The sequence below is a fragment of the Hyperolius riggenbachi genome, chromosome 5 (genome assembly GCF_040937935.1).
Source record: "Hyperolius riggenbachi isolate aHypRig1 chromosome 5, aHypRig1.pri, whole genome shotgun sequence".
Lineage (NCBI taxonomy): Eukaryota > Metazoa > Chordata > Amphibia > Anura > Hyperoliidae > Hyperolius > Hyperolius riggenbachi.
Window position 1 is genome coordinate 443,610,995 of NC_090650.1, and position 18,799 is coordinate 443,629,793.

Sequence of the window (18,799 nt, forward strand, 5' to 3'; positions counted from 1 at the left end):
CCTGGTTTTAGCCCTCTACACCTAGATGAGTCTTATAGTCCGGAGCGTCTTATACGCTGGAAATAAGGTATATCTACATTCATATTTGAGCATTTTTTTTTTCTGTTTGTATTTATTACATTTACTTTTTTTTGTTTTTGTTTTTACATGATTTTGTGTTTCAAGCTTTCGTTATACTCAGAATGTACACTGCACCCTCGCTTGACACATTTTGGTAAGTTACAGGAATGAAAAGTTATGAAAATGAATTGGATCACTTTTTGCACAGAAATCCAGCAGAAACCGAACGCCAGGGAGGTTATGAAAATAATAAGGTAAAAAACAATCTACCAAAGGACACATTTTTTAATAGCAATTGTATGCAAAATTTGGTATGGTCAATGAGATGCAAATAATGACAAATTGATGCAGGATTATGCAAATTTTCAGAGAGAAGGGGAGGAGCACCAGGGGAGAAGGGGAGGAGCACCAGTGTAACGGAACTTCAGAGCTTTATTGCATCGGGTACAAATTACAGCATAAAGCAGAACGAGGGGGACAGAGCAGCCTGAAGTTGTGGAGTTCTGTTACGCTGGTGGTCAGGGGCGGAACTAGGAATCACTGGGCCCCCCTGCGCCTGCATCCCTTGCAGAGGCTATTGCCGCGCCCCTGCTGGTGCTCCTCTCCTTATTGAGGTTCATGTCTACAGACCACGAGGACAGTGCTGGACTTCGCTTCCATTGTGAGGCCGGTCACCTCTGCTTCTTATTGTAAAGGATTATGCAAATTCACTATGCAAATATATACAGCTTGAAAATGAGCCAATTGAATTCCACCTCGGTAGGATCTGATTGGTCCATTTTCAAGCTGTGTAACTTTTCATACAGAATTTCCACAATCAGCTGCATCAGCTTGGAATTATTTGCATGTTACTGACCGCCCCCTGATGTTGCCGCGTGTAGTAATAATGAGTAAGGCAGGAGAAGCAGTGACTCCCGGCACTTATAGGGGTACAATGGGCTGGTAATTGCCATGAAGTCTATGAAAGTGCCCTGTATAGGTAGCCGTACACCTAGCAATGATGGGCAGATTCAGCCAAGACACAAATCTCCCTCTGATCGAGCCTGATTACAGAGATCTGGCGGCTGCCCATACACTGCAGGCTGATTGATTATCAATTTCAGCATGAAATCTCTCAGGAATTGGCTGTGTCTGCCGCTGTTCCCTAGTGTGTGAGTTGTAATACACTGTACCGGGGGCACCTATAATGGCTATCTATATTGGAGGCACCTACCTAGCTAACCTATACTGGGGGCACCTACGTATCTAACCTATACTCGAGGCACCTACCTACCATATACTGGGGACACCTACCTATCTAACTTATACTGGGGGTACCTACCTATCTAACCTATACTGGGGGCAACTATATTGGCTATCTATATTGGAGGCACCTACCTAGCTAACCTATACTGGGGGTACCTACCTATCTAACCTATACTGGGGGTTCCTGCTTATCTAACTTATACTGCTGCAGGCACCTACCTATCTAACCTATACTGGGGGCACCTACCCAACTAACCTATACTGGGGGAACCTATCTATCTACCCTATGCTGGAGGTAACTGTACTGGCTAACTATATTGGAGGCACCTACCTATCTAACCTATGCTGGGGGCACCTACCCACTGGCGTATCAATAGGCCCTGCAGCCCCTGCGCCTGCGGGGGGCCCGGTCCCCCTCCTGGGGCCTGCTCGGGCCGTTTTGTGGGAGCTGGAGGGGTGGCAGCATGAGGGGAAAGCCTTGGCCACAGTCGGCGGGGAGAGGGGAAGTTCCCCCCCCCTCTCCCTCACCTCGGGGCTCTCCCCTCTGCGCTCCCCTCCAGCTACAGTTATAGTGTGGGCAGCGGTGGGCAGATACATACCTTCCTTGCGTTCCACCGCATAATCTTCGCTCTGGCGTCTGACGTCACTTCCGGAAGTGACGTCAGACGCCAGAGCGAGGAGTATGCGGTGGAACGCAAGGAAGGTATGTATCTGCCCGCCACTGCCCACACTATAACTTTAGCTGGAGAGGAGCGCAGAGGGGAGAGCCCTAAGGTGAGGGAGAGGGGGGGAACTTCCCCTCTCCCCACCGACTGTGGCCAAGGCTTTCCCCTCATGCTGCCACCCCTCCAGCCCCACAAAACGGCCCCGAGCAGGCCCCAGGGAGAGGGGGGGCCGCTCTGAAATTTAGCAGGGGGGCCAGTTGGGGCCTAGTTACGCCCCTGCACCTACCTATCTAACCTATACTGAGGGAACCTGCCTATCTAACCTATACTGGATGCAACTATACTGGCTATCTATATTGGAGACACCCACCTATCTAACCTATACTGGAGGCAAGTATACTGGCTATCTATTTTGGAGGCACCTACCTATCTAACCTATACTGGGGGCATCTACCTATCTAACCTATACTGGGGAAACCTACCTATCTAACCTATACTGAGGGAACCTGCCTATCTAACCTATACTGGTGGCAACTATACGGGCTACCATAAACTGGAGGCACCTACCTAGGTAACCTATACTGCACAACTATGCCTGGCTACTTATACTGGCGGGGAGCTATAGCTGGCTACCTATACTGGGGGCAACCAAACCTGTCTAACCTATACTGTGGGCACCTATACATGGCTCCACGGGGGCACGTGATTTTTACACCCTCACCCTGGGTGCAGTGGCGTAGCTAAGGAGCTGTGGGCCCCGGTGCAAGTTTGACAATGGGGCCCCCCCAAGCACTCTATACATAACAATTGATACGGCGCACCAAAACCTGCCAATGGCAACTACAGTGTCAGAGGTGCAAGAAAAGCATGGGAAACAGTTTCTTAAGGATTACCAGTATTCAAAGTATCTATAGAAGTCATTATTATGGGCACAGGACCAATAGAGAGCTAATACTGTAGTTGGGGGAGGGCCCTTCGGGGCCCCTCTGGCCCAAGGGCCCCGATGCGGTCGCTACCTCTGCAACCCCTATTGCTACGCCCCTGCCTGGGTGCAATTTAGCCTGGAAACTGCCTTGCCTCTTTTTACACAGTTTTAAACTCCAAATGCTTTATTTTACTAGATAAAGAGCCACGAATAGAAATCCATGTGGGGAACGGCAAAGAGTTTTAAGGATAAACTTTGAAAAATAAAACATTTGTAAGAAGTGTAATTGGCAGACATTGTCCTTGTTCTGCAGAGCTTCCGTTGTAGCGTTGTGGACGTTTCTGCTCCAGTGCAGAACGGTGTCATACAGCGCAAGGTGACCAGAGCCACCGGGCCCAGTACACATCCAGATAAAGTACAATCCTTCACTGACATCTTCTGATAAACCCGCCTCCTGTATCCCGGACAACCTTGTGAAGTGACCGGCAAACATGGACACCGAGTATTGTCTCCAATCACAATCCGATAACCGTCATGGGAAAGTCCTCCTCACTTATAGAGCGCCATCTTCTGAGACCGGTACATGTACATATAGGCGTCACAGAACAGGCGTTTGGCCACGCCCTTCATCTCACGTGGGTTCTGGCTGATTAGGTCAGTCAGTGGAGAAGCCAGGTAGGTGGCCACTTCTGGGCAGAGGGTGACTCGGGGGATGTTGTAGCCATTTTCACTACCTGTGGGGACAAAGCAGGGTGACAATAATCTGGCCCAAAGCTGCAGATATCAGCCTCGGAAGTCAGCAATCGCTCCGTTCCCCGGGGACGGGTCAGAGGAGCAGATATATGGGCCCTTATTCAATTCAGTTTCTCTCCAAGGAGATGTTAAAGAACAATGACATTTTTTACAGCGTTCTGCAATTGAAAAAGTACCAAAAAGTTGGTGAAAACGTATTTTTTTGCTAATGGCCTAAAAGGTAACACCCCAAGCTTGGGGTGAAGTCGGCGTGCTCGTCCTGCTGCGTAGCCGTCGCATCATCGCGGTTCAGTCTTTAGAGAACTGCGCATGGCTGTTACGGCGGCCAGTGGAATGACGCAGCCCGCATAGCTTCACCCGAAGTTGGCGCATTACCGGAGCCACCAGTGGTACAGCGGAGGGGGCCAGGAGGATGCCGGGGTCCGGGGACCTCACGGGCTACGGTGGGCTGGAGGAAGCCCCAGATAAGCCCGGTTTTCTTTTTTCAGAGACTGCTCAGTATCTCTTTAGGAGAAACAGTAAATTGAATATGGTCATTAGGCGTGATGCACAAAATCGCGGTAATACTGCAGTAGCTCCACCGTCGCTATGGTAATGTGCGTTGCTGATGAGCATTACCATTAGTAACACTCCTCACTGTAGCAACAGTCGTGCTACTCTAGTACCGCGGGTCGCGCTAATAGCGTAATCTGCGGCCGCATGTTCACATGACCTGCCACTTCCACCTGCTGCATTCACCTTGTCACCCGTCCGTTCATCTGCCACACCCTCCGCCATCGCCCTGCCCATCTCAAAACTGACCGGAGACCAGAAGGAGCATGAGGCTTCCTGTTGGATTGCAGAAAATCAGTGTGAGTCCTGCCTAGCAACAGGGAGATCCTCCACCATGAACCAATGAGAATTGTCCCTGTTGCAGCAGGATTCCCATTGGTCTTCAGCAAACCAATGAGGTTCCGCATGCTTCTGCTGGTCTCCTGTCCCCTGCAGAGGATGGACTGGCTGCAGCGGAACTGAATCCACAGGACAGGTGAGTATTTTGTGGCACGATCCTGATATGGTTGTGGGGAAAATGCAGCAGGCGGGACTTTGCATTTGTAGTCCAGTCATTGCTTGTTGCTTTTGCGGTCCAATTGACAGTATGAACGGATCCTATTATTAACATAGGATGCATTCACTGTCTAATTTAGTGTTTTCCTGCGCTCCAGAAAATGCTGTGTTTTCCACTGTAGTGTGAACAGGGCCTAAGACCATTAGTTCGGTTATTGCTCCTTACCACAGCGGTCGGCCATACTGTCATGTGACCGGGGCCTGAGAGCAGGGGCGTAGCTAGAAATGACTGGGCCCCATAGCAAATTTTTTTCATGGGCCCACCACCACCACACACACCCCTCCCGAACCATCAAAAAAGATTTTTCATCTAGTCAGAACAATATTTTTGATCCATTTTACGTTAAAATGTAATCAGACTGGATGGAAAAATCTCTATTGATTCAAGGAAACTTTTTTTTTTTTTAAGCAGATCTACTTACCTGGGGCCTCCTCCAAACCCTAGCAGTGTCCCTCGCCGCAGCTCCGCTCCCAGCTGGTGGCCCAAGGTCTGCTCCGTTGCAGCAGTCCACCTGGCGAGGTTGACAGCCATTGTGCCTATGCAAGTGCAGAGCCTGCCGACCTCGCCAGGTCGGCTGCTGCAACGGAGGGGACCTGGATCGGCTGGGAGCAGAGCTGCTGCTGGGAGGGAAACATAAGCTGCTGCCAGGGGCTGGAGGAAGCCCCGGGTAAGAAGACTTGCTCTTTTTAAAAACCCCAGAGGTTTCCTTTAAAGTGGATCAAAACTCATAACTTCCTCTCTGCTGTAAAAAGATACATAACAGCATTACAACATTTAAAGAAAAAAACATTTCTTTGTTACAGCTAATACAAGTCCTTCAATAAATCTGCACTGTTTCTACTTCCAGAGACCGCTAAGGGCCAGAAACAGCTAAGGGCCAGAGACAGCTAAGGGCCAGAGACAGCTAGAGACCGCTAAGGGCCAGAGACAGCTAAGGGCCAGAGACAGCTAAGGGCCAGAGACAGCTAGAGACCGCTAAGGGCCAGAGACAGCTAAGGGCCAGAGACAGCTAAGGGCCAGAGACAGCTAAGGGCCAGAGACAGCTAAGGGCCAGAGCTAAGGGCCAGAGACAGCTAAGGGCCAGAGACAGCTAGAGACCGCTAAGGGCCAGAGACAGCTAAGGGCCAGAGACAGCTAAGGGCCAGAGACAGCTAAGGGCCAGAGACAGCTAGAAGCAGAGAGATGGCTGCCATAGAGATAGCTAACAGGCAGAGAGAGATAGCAGGAAGAGAGCAAGAGAGAGAGAGAGAGTAGAGGGGAAAAATACAGCTGGGGAGAAAGAAAGAAAAGAAGACCAGGAAAAGAAGAAGCAGGAAAAATGAGATAACGTGACCACTGGCTGCTACAGGCTTCCTTAGTAACCTCTCTCTGTCTGCACCCAGACGTCTATCTCCCTCCCCCATCTCTGTGCAAAGTGAGCTCCCTGCACACAGCCTGTCAGCGTGCCATAGGATTAGTACTCACAGTTTGCAGACATTGCAGGGCTGCACGCTGTCAGGCACATGTCTGTGGAGCCTCTCTCAGCAGCAGCAGCAGTGCACTCGTGTGTTGGACAGATTGGACAGTGCACTGCTTGCTGAATGTGTGCTGAGGATGGTTCTCTTCATCCAGGAAGCTGTGGCAGCATGATGTGTGTACTGCCTGTAATCCATTCTATCCCATCCTGTCTCCTCTCTGGCGCGCCTGGGTTCAGATGCCTGAGAGCCTCCCCTGATTGGCTGATGCAGCTGGAAAGGGGCGGAACTGAAGGGTAGTGAAGAGATCCTGACCGGAACTACAGAGTAACTGTCGGGTCCGGCCAGGAGAGATCAATCCGCAGCCCAAAATAGTCCCCCATTAGAGGCTATATGCGGGGACTCGGGAGGGAGAGGGGCCCGGCGGTGGTGCCCAGCTTTGTTACAGTAATTTATATATTTTTTTTAAAGTCCTCAGTCTCAGCTGCGGGCCCCCCCTGTGGTGTAGGGCCAGCCGGGCTCTATAGCAACGCTATGGTTGCTATGGCGATTCCTACGCCACTGCCTGAGAGCATTAATTCGGTTATTGCTCCGTACCACAGCGGTCGGCCATACTGTCCTGTGACCGGGGCCTGAGACCGTTAGTTCGGTTATTGCTCCTTACCGCATCGGTCGGCCATACTGTCATGTGACCGGGGCCTGAGAGCATTAATTCGGTTATTGCTCCGTACCATAGCGGCTGGCCATACTGTACTGTGACCGGGGCCTGAAACCGTTAGTTCGGTTATTGCTCCTTATCGCAGCAGTTGGCCATACTGTAGTGTTGGCCATACCTTATTGCAGCGGTCGGCCGTATGGTCATCTGACCGGAGCCTGAGACCGTTCGTTCGGTTATTGCTCCTAACCACAGCGGTCGGCAATTCTGTAGTGCGACTGAGGGCCTGAGACCGTTAGTTTGGTTATTGCTCCTTACTGCCGCGGTTGGCCATACTGTCATGTGACCGGGGCCTGAGACCATTAGTTCGGTTATTGCTCCTTACCGCAGCGGTTGGACATATGGTCATGTGATCGGGGTCTAAGACCGTTAGTTTGGTTATAGCTCCTTACTGCAGAGGTTGGCCATAGTGTCGTGTGACCGGGGGCCTGAGACCGTTAGTTCGGTTATTGCTCCTTACTGCAGCGGTTTGCCATACTGTTGTGTGACCAAGGCCTGAGATCGTTAGTTGGGTTATTGCTCTTTACCGCAGTAGTCTGCCATACTGTTGTGTAACCGGGGATCTGAGATCGTTAGTTGGGTTATTGCTCCTCACCACAGTGGTCAGCCATAGTGTAGTGTGACCGGGGGTCTGAGATCATTAGTTTGGTTATTGCTCCTTACCGCAGCGGTTGACCATACTGTCGTGTGACCGGAGCCTAAGACCGTTAGTTGGGTTATTTCTCCTCACCGCAGCGGTCGGCCATACTGTCCTGTGACCGGGGCCTGAGGCCGTTAGTTCGGTTATTGCTCCGTACCGCATCGGTCGGCCATACTGTCCTGTGACCGGGACCTAAGACCATTAGTTCGGTTATTGCTCCTTACCGCATCGGTCGGCCATACTGTCATGTGACCGGGGCCTGAGAGCATTAATTTGGTTATTGCTCCGTACCATAGCGGTCGGCCATACTGTACTGTGACCGGGGCCTGAGACCGTTAGTTCGGTTATTGCTCCTTATCGCAGCAGTTGGCCATACTGTAGTGTTGGCCATACCTTATTGCAGCGGTCGGCCGTATGGTCATCTGACCGGAGCCTGAGACCGTTCGTTCGGTTATTGCTCCTAACCACAGCGGTCGGCAATTCTGTAGTGCGACTGAGGGCCTGAGACCGTTAGTTTGGTTATAGCTCCTTACTGCAGAGGTTGGCCATAGTGTCGTGTGACCGGGGGCCTGAGACCGTTAGTTCGGTTATTGCTCCTTACTGCAGCGGTTTGCCATACTGTTGTGTGACCAAGGCCTGAGATCGTTAGTTGGGTTATTGCTCTTTACCGCAGCAGTCTGCCATACTGTTGTGTAACCGGGGATCTGAGATCGTTAGTTGGGTTATTGCTCCTCACCGCAGTGGTCAGCCATAGTGTAGTGTGACCGGGGGTCTGAGATCATTAGTTTGGTTATTGCTCCTTACCGCAGCGGTTGACCATACTGTCGTGTGACCGGAGCCTAAGACCGTTAGTTGGGTTATTGCTCCTCACCGCAGCGGTCGGCCATACTGTCGTGTGACCGGGGGCCTGAGACCGTTAGTTGGGTTATTGCTCCTTACTGCAGCGGTCGGCAATACTGTCATGTGACCGGGGCCTGAGACCGTTAGTTCGGTTATTGCTCTCTACAGCAGCGGTTGGCCATACTGTCATGTGACCGGGGCCTGAGACCGTTAGTTCGGTTATTGCTCTCTACAGCAGCGGTTGGTCATACTGTCATGTGACCGGGGGCCTGAGACCGTTAGTTTGGTTATTGCTTCTTACCGCAGCGGTCGGCTGTACTGTTGTGTGACCAGGTCCTGAGATCGTTAGTTTGGTTATTGCTCCTTACTGCAGCGGTTGGCCATACAGTCGTGTGACCGGGGGCCTGAGACAGTTAGTTCGTTTATTGCTCATTACCGCAGCGGTCGGCCATAGTGTCGTGTGCCCGGGGCCTGAGACCGTTGGTTTAGTTATTGTTCCTTAAGTTACCGCAGCGGTTGGTCAATGGCCATACTGTCATGTGAGCGGGGGTCTGAGATCGTTAGTTGGGTTATTGCTCCTTACCACAGCGGTTGGCCATACTGTCATGTGACCAGGGCCTGAGATCGTTAGTTTTGTTATTGCTCCTTACCGCAGCAGTAGGCCATACTGTCGTGTGACCGGGGCCTGAGACCGTTAGTTTGGTTATTGCTCCTCACCGCATCGGTCGGCAATACTGTCGTGTGACTGGGGACCTGAGACCGCTAGTTCAGGTATTGCTCTCTAAAGCAGCGGTTGGCCATACGGTCGTGTGACCGGGGGCCTGAGACCGTTAGTTCGGTTATTGCTCTCTACAGCAGCGGTTCGCCATACTGTCGTGTGACCGGGGGCCTGAGACCGTTAGTTTGGTTATTGCTCTTTACTGCAGCGGTTGACCAAACTATCGTGTGACCGGGCCTGAGGCCATTAGTTGGGTTATTACTCCTTATTGCAGCGGTCGGCCATATGGTCATCTGACTGGGGCCTGATACCGTTAGTTCGGTTATTGCTCTCTACAGCAGCGGTTGGCCATACTGTCGTGTGACCGAGGACCTGAGACCGTTAGTTCGGTTATTGCTCTCTACAGCAGCGGTTGGCCATACTGTCGTGTGACCGAGGACCTGAGACCATTAGTTCGGTTATTGCTCCTCACCGCAGTAGTCGGCCATAGTGTAGTGTGACCTGAGACCGTTAGTTCGGTTATTGCTCCTTACCGCAGTGGTCGGCCATACTGTCGTGTGACCGGGGCCTGAGTCTGTTAGTTCGGTTATTGCTCCTTACCACAGCGGATGGCCATACTGTCATGTGACCAGGGCCTGATACTGTTAGTTCGGTTATTGCTCCTTACCGCAGCGGTCGGCCATACTGTCGTGTGACCGGGGGCCCGAGTCCGTTAGTTGGGTTATTGCTCCTTACCGCAGCGGTCGGCCATACTGTCGTGTGACCGGGGCCAGAGACCGTTAGTTCGGTTATTGCTCCTTACCGCAGCGCTCGGCCACACTGTCGTGTGACCGGGGGCCCGAGACCGTTAGTTGGGTTATTGCTCCTTACCGCAGCGGTCGGCCATACTGTCGTGTGACCGGGGCCAGAGACCGTTAGTTCGGTTATTGTTCCTTACCGCAGCGGTCGGCCATACTGTCGAAGAACATCCAGCTCCCTTTCTCCAGCCCGTACTTCACGAAGGAGACGTAGTGACTGGTCTCTATAGAGAGGACGGCGAACAGCTCCAGCTTCTCCCGCGGAACCTTCTTCACCCCCTGAGCTTTCAGAAAGGAGCTTGGGACCTTCAGGGGGAGGGGCTTGTGACCGCCGCGCGAGTGATGACGATGTACCTGGAAAGTGAAGAGAATGGTGTGGTCAGACTATCACAGCGTTATCTGTAACTCCGTATACTGCAAGTTCATCTGAACCTACCTGCATTTATGTGATGCTTACAGCAAACTATACCTGAGGGTGCGTACACACATCCAATTCTGATTGGCCAATTGTACCACCTCCAGGTAGTTTGAGGGCCAATAGATTGTGAATACTATAAACAGATTATGTAGGTAGCTCACAAACTACGTGGAGATGGTAAAATCGGTCAGTAATTGGTCAATCCAAATTGAAAGTGTGTACGGGACTTAAAGAGACTCCGTAACAAAAATTGCATCCTGTTTTTTATCATCCTACAAGTTCAAAAAGCTATTCTAATGTGTTCTGGCTTACTGCAGCACTTTGTACTATCACAGTCTCTGTAATAAATCAATGTATCTTTCCCCTGTCAGACTTGTCAGCCTGTGTCTGGAAGGCTGCCAAGTTCTTCAGTGTTGTGGTTCTGCTATGAACTCCCCCTTCCAGGCCCCTCTATGCACACTGCCTGTGTGTTATTTAGGATTAGAGCAGCTTCTCTCTTCTCTCTTATCTTTTACAAGCTGGATAAATCGTCCTCTGAGCTGGCTGGGCTTTCACATACTGAAGAATTACAGACAAGGGCAAAGCTGTTTGCAGGAAGAAACGAGCAGCCTGAAACTTCAGTGCATGAGAACAGAGGGAAAGAAACACACAAATGATCTCTTGAGATTCAAAAGGAAGGCTGTATACAACCTGCTTGTGTATGGATGTATTTTCTATGTGTGGACATACTGTACATCAACCTACTTCCTGTTTTGGTGGCCATTTTGTTTGTTTATAAACAAACTTTTTAAAACTGTTTTTAACCACTTTTAATGAGGCGAGGAGCGGCGAAATTGTGTCAGAGGGTAATAGGAGATGTCCCCTAACGCACTGGTATGTTTACTTTTGTGCGATTTTAACAATACAGATTCTCTTTAAACTCCCTAGCAGTATAGAGGGTTATACACTTCAATACAAAACATACTGTGAACAGTACTGATGTGTATACAAGTTACAAGTTGCAGGAAAATAAAGGTTATGAAAATCAATTGGATCACTTTTTGGACAGAAATTCTGGGGAGATTAAACGCCAGGGAGGATAATGCTACATAGTGGCAAAACTGACAATTATTGGCCAATCAAAATTGAATGTGTGTATGCACCCTAATGCCTGGTACACACCATGTAATTTCACGTCAGATTTTGGGTCGAATCGATATTTTCCAATAGGTCCAATCCGATTTCCGAACATTTTTCTGATTGATTTTGCACATAAGTTACTGGAAAAATGATTAGAAAACCATCAGAAATCAGATCGGAGCTGTTGGAAATTATCGATTCGAAACAAAATCTGATAGGAAAATGCATGGTGTGTACCAGGCATTAAACACAAACACTTCAAACAATTGCGACTATCTGCAACCTCCTCACCACAGTCCCTATATTACGTCTTCCCTGCAGCTGAGCAGAGATCTCAACATCTATCACGCTGGAGCGTGAACAGGTAACGTACACGTGTATACACAACAGTAATACGTAAAGCGCAGTCAGGATCAGGCCATATTCATACACAAGTCAGAGATATCGAGGTACAGAGTAGCAAGGCAATATCATAGTCAATAAACAGGCAGGGTCATACACACAAGTCAAATGTCAGTTGTATTGTAAGGATCAGGCAATAGCGAAGTCAGGGGACAAGTCGAGTTAAACACGTATATCAGATAACAGTAGAACAGAAGGGCAAGACAAGAGCGAGGTCAAGAGGCAGGCAAAAGGTCGGTACACAGATAAATATACAATAAGATGTTACTTTAATAATACAAAAACTAGACTAGTCTATGATAGATATAAATATTGCGACATGGATTTATATCTATCTGAATCCCTGGACTGAACTAAGTAATAGTAAATAGCTCAGGAGGCCAAGAACTAGCAAACTGATTAGTATCAAGGCCGGTGAGTGACTGAGAGCTCCGGCCTTAAATACAAAACCCACAATCCCAGAAACCACTCCCAAATTAGCAGCACCTCCTGCATGGTAATGTCATGAAAATGACATCACCGCTGACGTTGCTCAAACCCGCCTCCTTAAACTATAAGACCTTTCATGTCTCGCACGCGTCCGTTTGGACGCATTGAGCATTGTGCGCTCAAATTCACCGCCGTAGGGGAGCCGAGGATGCCGCAGGAGGATGTTGGTATGGGAGCTTCGCCAGCAGCATGGACCCCGTACGAGACGTCGCGGGACCTGCCGCTGGAAGGGAAGATTGTCACACCACCAGAGCCCCTGAGAGATAGAAGAAGCCAGCAGGGGGAGGAGCCTCTGGTAATGGGTGCAGCAGGTGTGCAGAGCTGGGAACTCAGGTGCACAGAGATCTCACCACCAGAGTCCCTGAGAGATAGAAGAATCCAGCAGGGGAGGAGCCTCTGGTAATGGGTGCAGCAGGTGTGCAGAGCTGGAAACTCAGGTGTACAGAGATCTCACCACCAGAGCCCCTGAGAGACAGGAGACTCCAGCAGGGGGAGGAGCCTCTGGTAATGGGTGCAGCAGGTGTGCAGAGCTGGGAACTCAGGTGCACAGAGATCTCACCACCAGAGTCCCTGAGAGATAGAAGAATACAGCAGGGGGAGGAGCCTCTGGTAATGGGTGCAGCAGGTGTGCAGAGCTGGGGACTCAGGTGCACAGAGATCTCACCACCAGAGCCCCTGAGAGATAGAAGAATCCAGCAGGGGGAGGAGCCTCTGGTAATGGGAGCAGCAGGTGTGCAGAGCTGGGAACTCAGGTGCACAGAGATCTTCCCACCAGATCCCAGAGAGATAGGAGAATCCAGCAGGGGGAGGAGCCTCTGGTAATGGGAGCAGCAGGTGTGCAGAGATGGGAACTTAGGTGCACAGAGCTCTTACCACCAGAGCCTCTGAGAGATAGAAGAATCCAGCAGGAGGAGGAGCCTCTGGTAATGGGTGCAGCAGGTGTGCAGAGCTGAGAACTCAGGTGCACAGAGATCTAACCACCAGATCCCAGAGAGATAGGAGAATCCAGCAGGGGGAGGAGCCTCTGGTAATGGGTGCAGCAGGTGTGCAGAGCTGGGGACTCAGGTGCACAGAGATCCCACTACCAGAGTCCCTGAGAGATAGAGGAATCCAGCAGGGGAGGGGCCTCTGGTAATGGGAGCAGCAGGTGTGCAGAGATGGGAACTTAGGTGCACAGAGATCTCACCACCAGAGCCTCTGAGAGATAGAAGAATCCAGCACGAGGAGGAGCCTCTGGTAATGGGTGCAGCAGGTGTGCAGAGCTGAGAACTCAGATGCACAGAGATCTCACCACCAGAGCCTCTGAGAGATAGAAGAATCCAGCAGGAGGAGGAGCCTCTGGTAATGGGTGCAGCAGGTGTGCAGAGCTGAGAACTCAGGTGCACAGAGATCTCACCACCAGATCCCAGAGAGATAGGAGAATCCAGCAGGGGGAGGAGCCTCTGGTAATGGGTGCAGCAGGTGTGCAGAGCTGGGAACTCAGGTGCACAGAGATCTCACCATCAAAACCCCTGAGAGATAGGAGAATCCAGCAGGGGGAGGAGCCTCTGGTAATGGGTGCAGCAGGTGTGCAGAGCTGGGAACTCAGGTGCACAGAGATCTCACCACCAGATCCCTGAGAGATAGAGGAATCCAGCAGCGTGTAGCGGCCATTTTCCAGCATGGTCGGCGGCGCAATTTGGCGGAGAAAGACGCACAGCCTGTGATGCAGCTGATGTTGGATGAGCAGGGCACCACCACCAGCTCTACAACAGAGAGCTCCACCACCACTCCTGTTCGCAGGAGCAACAGCAGCTGGGGATGGGGACTCATCGGTCATCATGTCAACCCCAGCGGGCAGCCTACCCTCAATCAGTGCGTTCTGTACTCCAGGCACCGCGAGCGCAATCAGGGCTTTTACCAGTGACTTTAAGGAGGATATTCTGTGTGCAATGGGGTATTTGGAGGAGTCACAGATGGTGGCGGTGGTTGTTGGGATGGGGTTCTTGCCTGATGTGTCGGTAGAAGAGGCGTTTGGGGGGGTCATCATCCCAGCAGTTGTTTGAGGAGGGGGGAGTATGATGATGATAATGATGACAAGATGAAGGACCATGACTACCATCCACAGGAGGGGGATGTTAGCTCTGAGTCTTAGGAGGTCGATGCGTCGGGTCTAACACAGAGGATCAGCATCGCTGACATTGGCAGGAGCAGCAGTGGGCGTGGAATGCGGGACCCACACCCTGCTGCTTCATCTTCTGCTTCTATCACCAGCTGCACCACTCAACCCCGGGCCCCAACCACCACAGGCCCAACCACCTCAGGGAGAAAAAACGGAAAATTGTATACTTACCTACCGGTAATTTTCCTTTCCTGTTTAACTCCATGGCAGCAATACTACGGGTTAGTCCCGCCCCCTTGACCCTACAGGACCTGTGACTATAAATCTTTGCTCTGCCCCTCTTTTCCTGCTTTTTTAATAGTCCTAAAATGTACTGTTGTTATGGGTGGGTCCTCCGTATGCTGCCATGGAGTTAAACAGGAAAGGAAAATTACCGGTAGGTAAGTATACAATTTTCCGTTTTCCTGTTCAACTCAATGGCAGCAATACTACGGGGATCTTAGTAGCAAGAGAAAAAAAGGGAGGAGGAAGTTCTTTAATTTCATAATTTCTGTTTACATATTCAAGGCAACATTCCCTTATAAGGGGTTCTGTGGGGGTTTCTGAAGATAAAAACTGACACTTACCTTGGGCTTCTATCAGCCCCCTGCAGTGGTAATGTCCCACGACGTCCTGCTCCCATCCGCCGTTCCCCGCAGCCGGCACCGGGCTATTATTCGTCTGACATACAGACGAATAATGCGCGTTGCCGTGCCTCCGCTCGCGTCATCTGAGGCTTACTGCGCAGGCGCAGTACAACGGAGCCTTGTACTGCGCCTGCGCAGTAAGCTTCCGATGATGCAGGCGGAAGCGAGCGGGTGCATGGCCACTCTAGCGCAGCCGCAGTTGGATCCCATGCCGCTTAGACCGGGGCCGGCGGCGGAGAACGGCAGATGGGAGGAGGACGGCGTGGGACATTACCGCTGCACGGGGCTGATAGAAGCCCAAGGTAAGTGTCCGTTTTTTTCTTCCACAATCCCCCACAGAACTCCTTTAACAGAAGATAAAACCTCTCTTCCGAACTGGGAAGTAGACAGTGCTCCCGGATCTACCTTATAATGCCTGATAAAGGTATTCTCCGAGGACCAGTTCGCTGCCCTGCAAATTGTTTCTGGCGAAACATTGGAGAAGGCTGCCCAAGAGGTGGAAATTGCCCTAGTAGAGTGGGCTGCTATGCCCTCTGGTGATATCTGACCCATACCCTTGTATGCCTCTTTAACTGTTTTCACCAACCAACTTGCGATTGTTCTGGTGACTGCAGGTTGCCCTTTCCTGTATCCAGCCGGGATGATGAATAATCTATTAGTGTTCCGTAAGGTTGCCGTCTTTTCGATATATCGTCTTAGAAGATATGGAATATTCAATGATTCAGGATTTTCCAGCTTAGGGTTCGTAAATGTCGGGAGGTTCCACTCCTGGCAAAAAATGGAAAGTAGACATCACCTTGGGAATAAATTCCTGTATCGGCCTTAGCGTAACTCTGTCATGGAATAACTCAGTGTATGGAGCATCACAGCTTAAAGCCTGCAATTCAGACACTCTTCTGGCCGATACTATAGCTGTCAGGAATACTACCTTGAGTGTGAAGTTGTAAAGGTTAGTGTCTGCCTCCGGTTTAAATGGAGCTCTGCATAGACCCCTTAACACTAAGGGTATGTCCCACTTTGGGTATTAGGTTCTTTTTGGTGGTTTGATCTTTGACACAGCCTGAATAAACTGAATAATTAGTGGTTCTAGAGCCCACCTTTTTGAAGTTAATGCTGAGATTGATGATATCTGTGTCTTTATAGTGCTCAAACCTAGACCCAAGTCTAGACCGGCCTGCAAGAATTCTAGGACATGTGTCACCTGTAGCGTTGGTACCTGTAATTCTTTCTGCTGCAGAAATTCCATGAAGCGTTTCCAAGTTCTATGATACGTGGTATTAGTAGTACTCTTTCTTGCTCTTAGTAGTGTACCTATCACCTGGGCTGAGCATCCGAGGGATTGTAGCGTCCTCCTCTCAGTCTCCACGCCATCAAATTCAAGATTTGTGGCTGGGGGTGGAGTACATGTCCCTGCGACAGCAAATCCTCCGGGCATGGTAGAACCAGTGGGAGTGCTGTTGAGAGCGACAGAAGTGGGAACCATGGTCTGCGTGCCCAACCTGGGATCACTGCTATGACTGTCACCGGCTCCTGCTGGATTCTTTTCAGTAGTCGATGTATTAGAGGCGTCGGAGGGAAGACATACCCCTTCTCGAGTTTCCATTCCGCTGTCAGGACATCCCATGCTACTGCCTGCGGATGCCTGTGTCTTGAATAGAATGCTGCGCATTTCGTGTTGAGCGGTGTCGCCATCATGTCGATTTGGGGTCTTCCCCATTTCTTGCAGATGCTGTCGTACACCTCCTGCTTGAGTGACCACTCCTTGTTGTCCAGCCACCCTCTGCTGAGTGTGTCTGCCACCTGATTCTGAATACCCGGTATGTGAACCGCCTGCAGTAGTGCCAAGTTCTCCTGGGCCCACTTCATTATTGGGGTTGTCTCCTGAAGCAGGCTCCAGCTGTGCGTACCCCCCTGGTTTTGGATGTACGCTACAGCCGTGACATTGTCCATCCTGAGTGTTACAACCGTACCGCTGATTAGTGTCCCGAAGTGCACTAAGGCCCGGAACGCTGCTCGCAGTTCTATGATATTGGACGGGAGATCCTGTGCTGGTGTTTTCCATCTGCCCTGGGCTAGATTCTTCCCCATCTGGGCACCCCAGCCCCAATAGCTCGCATCCGTGGTTATGACGTTGGGGCTCTGAGTTCGCAGCCTGTGATGATTGCGTAGATTGTTTTCATCGCTCCACCACACTAGCTGCTGCTTCATAATAGGAAGATTGTATATCTTCTGATAATAGTTTGTCCCGTTCCATTGTTCCAGAAATGATTTCTGTATCATCCTCATGTTCCACCGTGCCCACTTCACCATCGGAATTGTAGAGGTGAACGTTCCTAGAATTGCTAGGCACTGTTTTGCTGTGAGGTGGTCCATCTGTAGCACAGCCTCTACTCTGTTCAGGATTGTTTTAATTTTTCCGGCGGTAATCTGACCGCGTTGTTGATTGTGTCTAGTTGTGCTCCCAGAAACGTTATTTGCTGAGACGGCTCCAAGTTGCTCTTCTTGTGGTTTATTAACCATCCAAACTGTGTGAGTGTTTTGATAAGTATATCTCTGTGGATTAACATTACCTCCCTGGACGGTGCTATTAACAATATGTCGTCCAAATAGTGATGTGTGCATAGCCCCTGCTGTCGTAATAACGCTATTACTGTTACTAAAACTTTTGTAAAAGTTCTGGGAGCGGTACAAATGCCAAAGGGCAGAACTCTGAACTGGAAGTGGCAGCTGCCCATAGCAAATCGGAGGAATCTTTGAAAGTTGTTCTTTATGGGTATATGCAGGTATGCATCCGCTAAATCCACCGAAATTAGCCAATCCTTTAAGCCTATTGACGGGATGATACTTTGTAGTGATTCCATCTTGAACTTTTCCTGTCTTATTTGAGAGTTCAGCAGACGAAGGTCCAGTACCGGTCTTAAATCGCCCGATTTTTTTTTGTCACAAAAAAAAGTGGGGAGTACAGGCCCCTGAATTCCTCTTCTGGGGGCACCCTCACAACTGCCTTCTTTTGCACTAGTTCGTCTATGTAACTGACTAAGATCTGTTTTTTTTCTGGTAAGTCCGGTATTTCTGTTGCAATAAAGATTACCACAGTCCTGTAGGAGGACGGGGAAAAAAAAGCAGGAAGAGAGGGGCAGAGCAAAGATTTATAGTCACAGGTCCTGTAGGGTCAAGGGGGCGGGACTAACCCGTAGTATTGCTGCCATTGAGTTGAACAGGAAACAGTAGCAGCAGCCCACTCAGGGCGTAAGGGAAAACTTTTATCCCCAATCTGGCAGTTTTTTAATCTGCCCTCAGTGGACAGCCAGTTTGTGACTTGTAATGTGTGCCATGTGAAGCTGAGCAGAGGCTGTAACCCCTCAAACTACGGCACCTCCAGCTTCATCAACCATCTGGCAAAAAAACATTATCTTGAGTATGAGGAGTTCAAGAGGGTGAAGGAAGCTGGCGCTGGCAGTGGTCTCCTCTGCTCCCTCCTTGGCTTCCTGTGCAAGCCCAAAATGCCACCAGACCCTGCTGAGCGAGTCCTTCCACGTCAGGGCTCAGCCTCTCGGCAGCCGTCGCATACGCCAGCTTAATGGCATGCTTGCACGGGCCATGTCCTCCCAGCTTCTCCCGTACTCGTTGGTGTAGGAGGGGAGCCAGATGTGTGCACTCCTGC

General features: G+C 50.5%; 1 protein-coding gene across 2 annotated transcripts in view; it reads right to left on the bottom strand.

Moving 5' to 3' along the window:
* Positions 1-2,141: 2,141 nt before the first annotated feature.
* LOC137519254 (ubiquitin carboxyl-terminal hydrolase CYLD-like) overlaps positions 2,142-18,799 on the bottom strand; it is a 152,565-nt gene continuing 135,907 nt past the window's right edge. For both annotated transcript variants that reach the window (XM_068238130.1, XM_068238129.1), the window contains exons 14-15: positions 10,061-10,274; positions 2,142-3,629 (exon numbers count right to left, since the gene is read on the bottom strand). In XM_068238130.1, the coding sequence (XP_068094231.1) occupies positions 3,445-3,629; positions 10,061-10,274 (399 nt within the window). In that variant the 3' untranslated portion in view covers positions 2,142-3,444. The remainder of the gene's footprint in view (positions 3,630-10,060; positions 10,275-18,799) is intronic.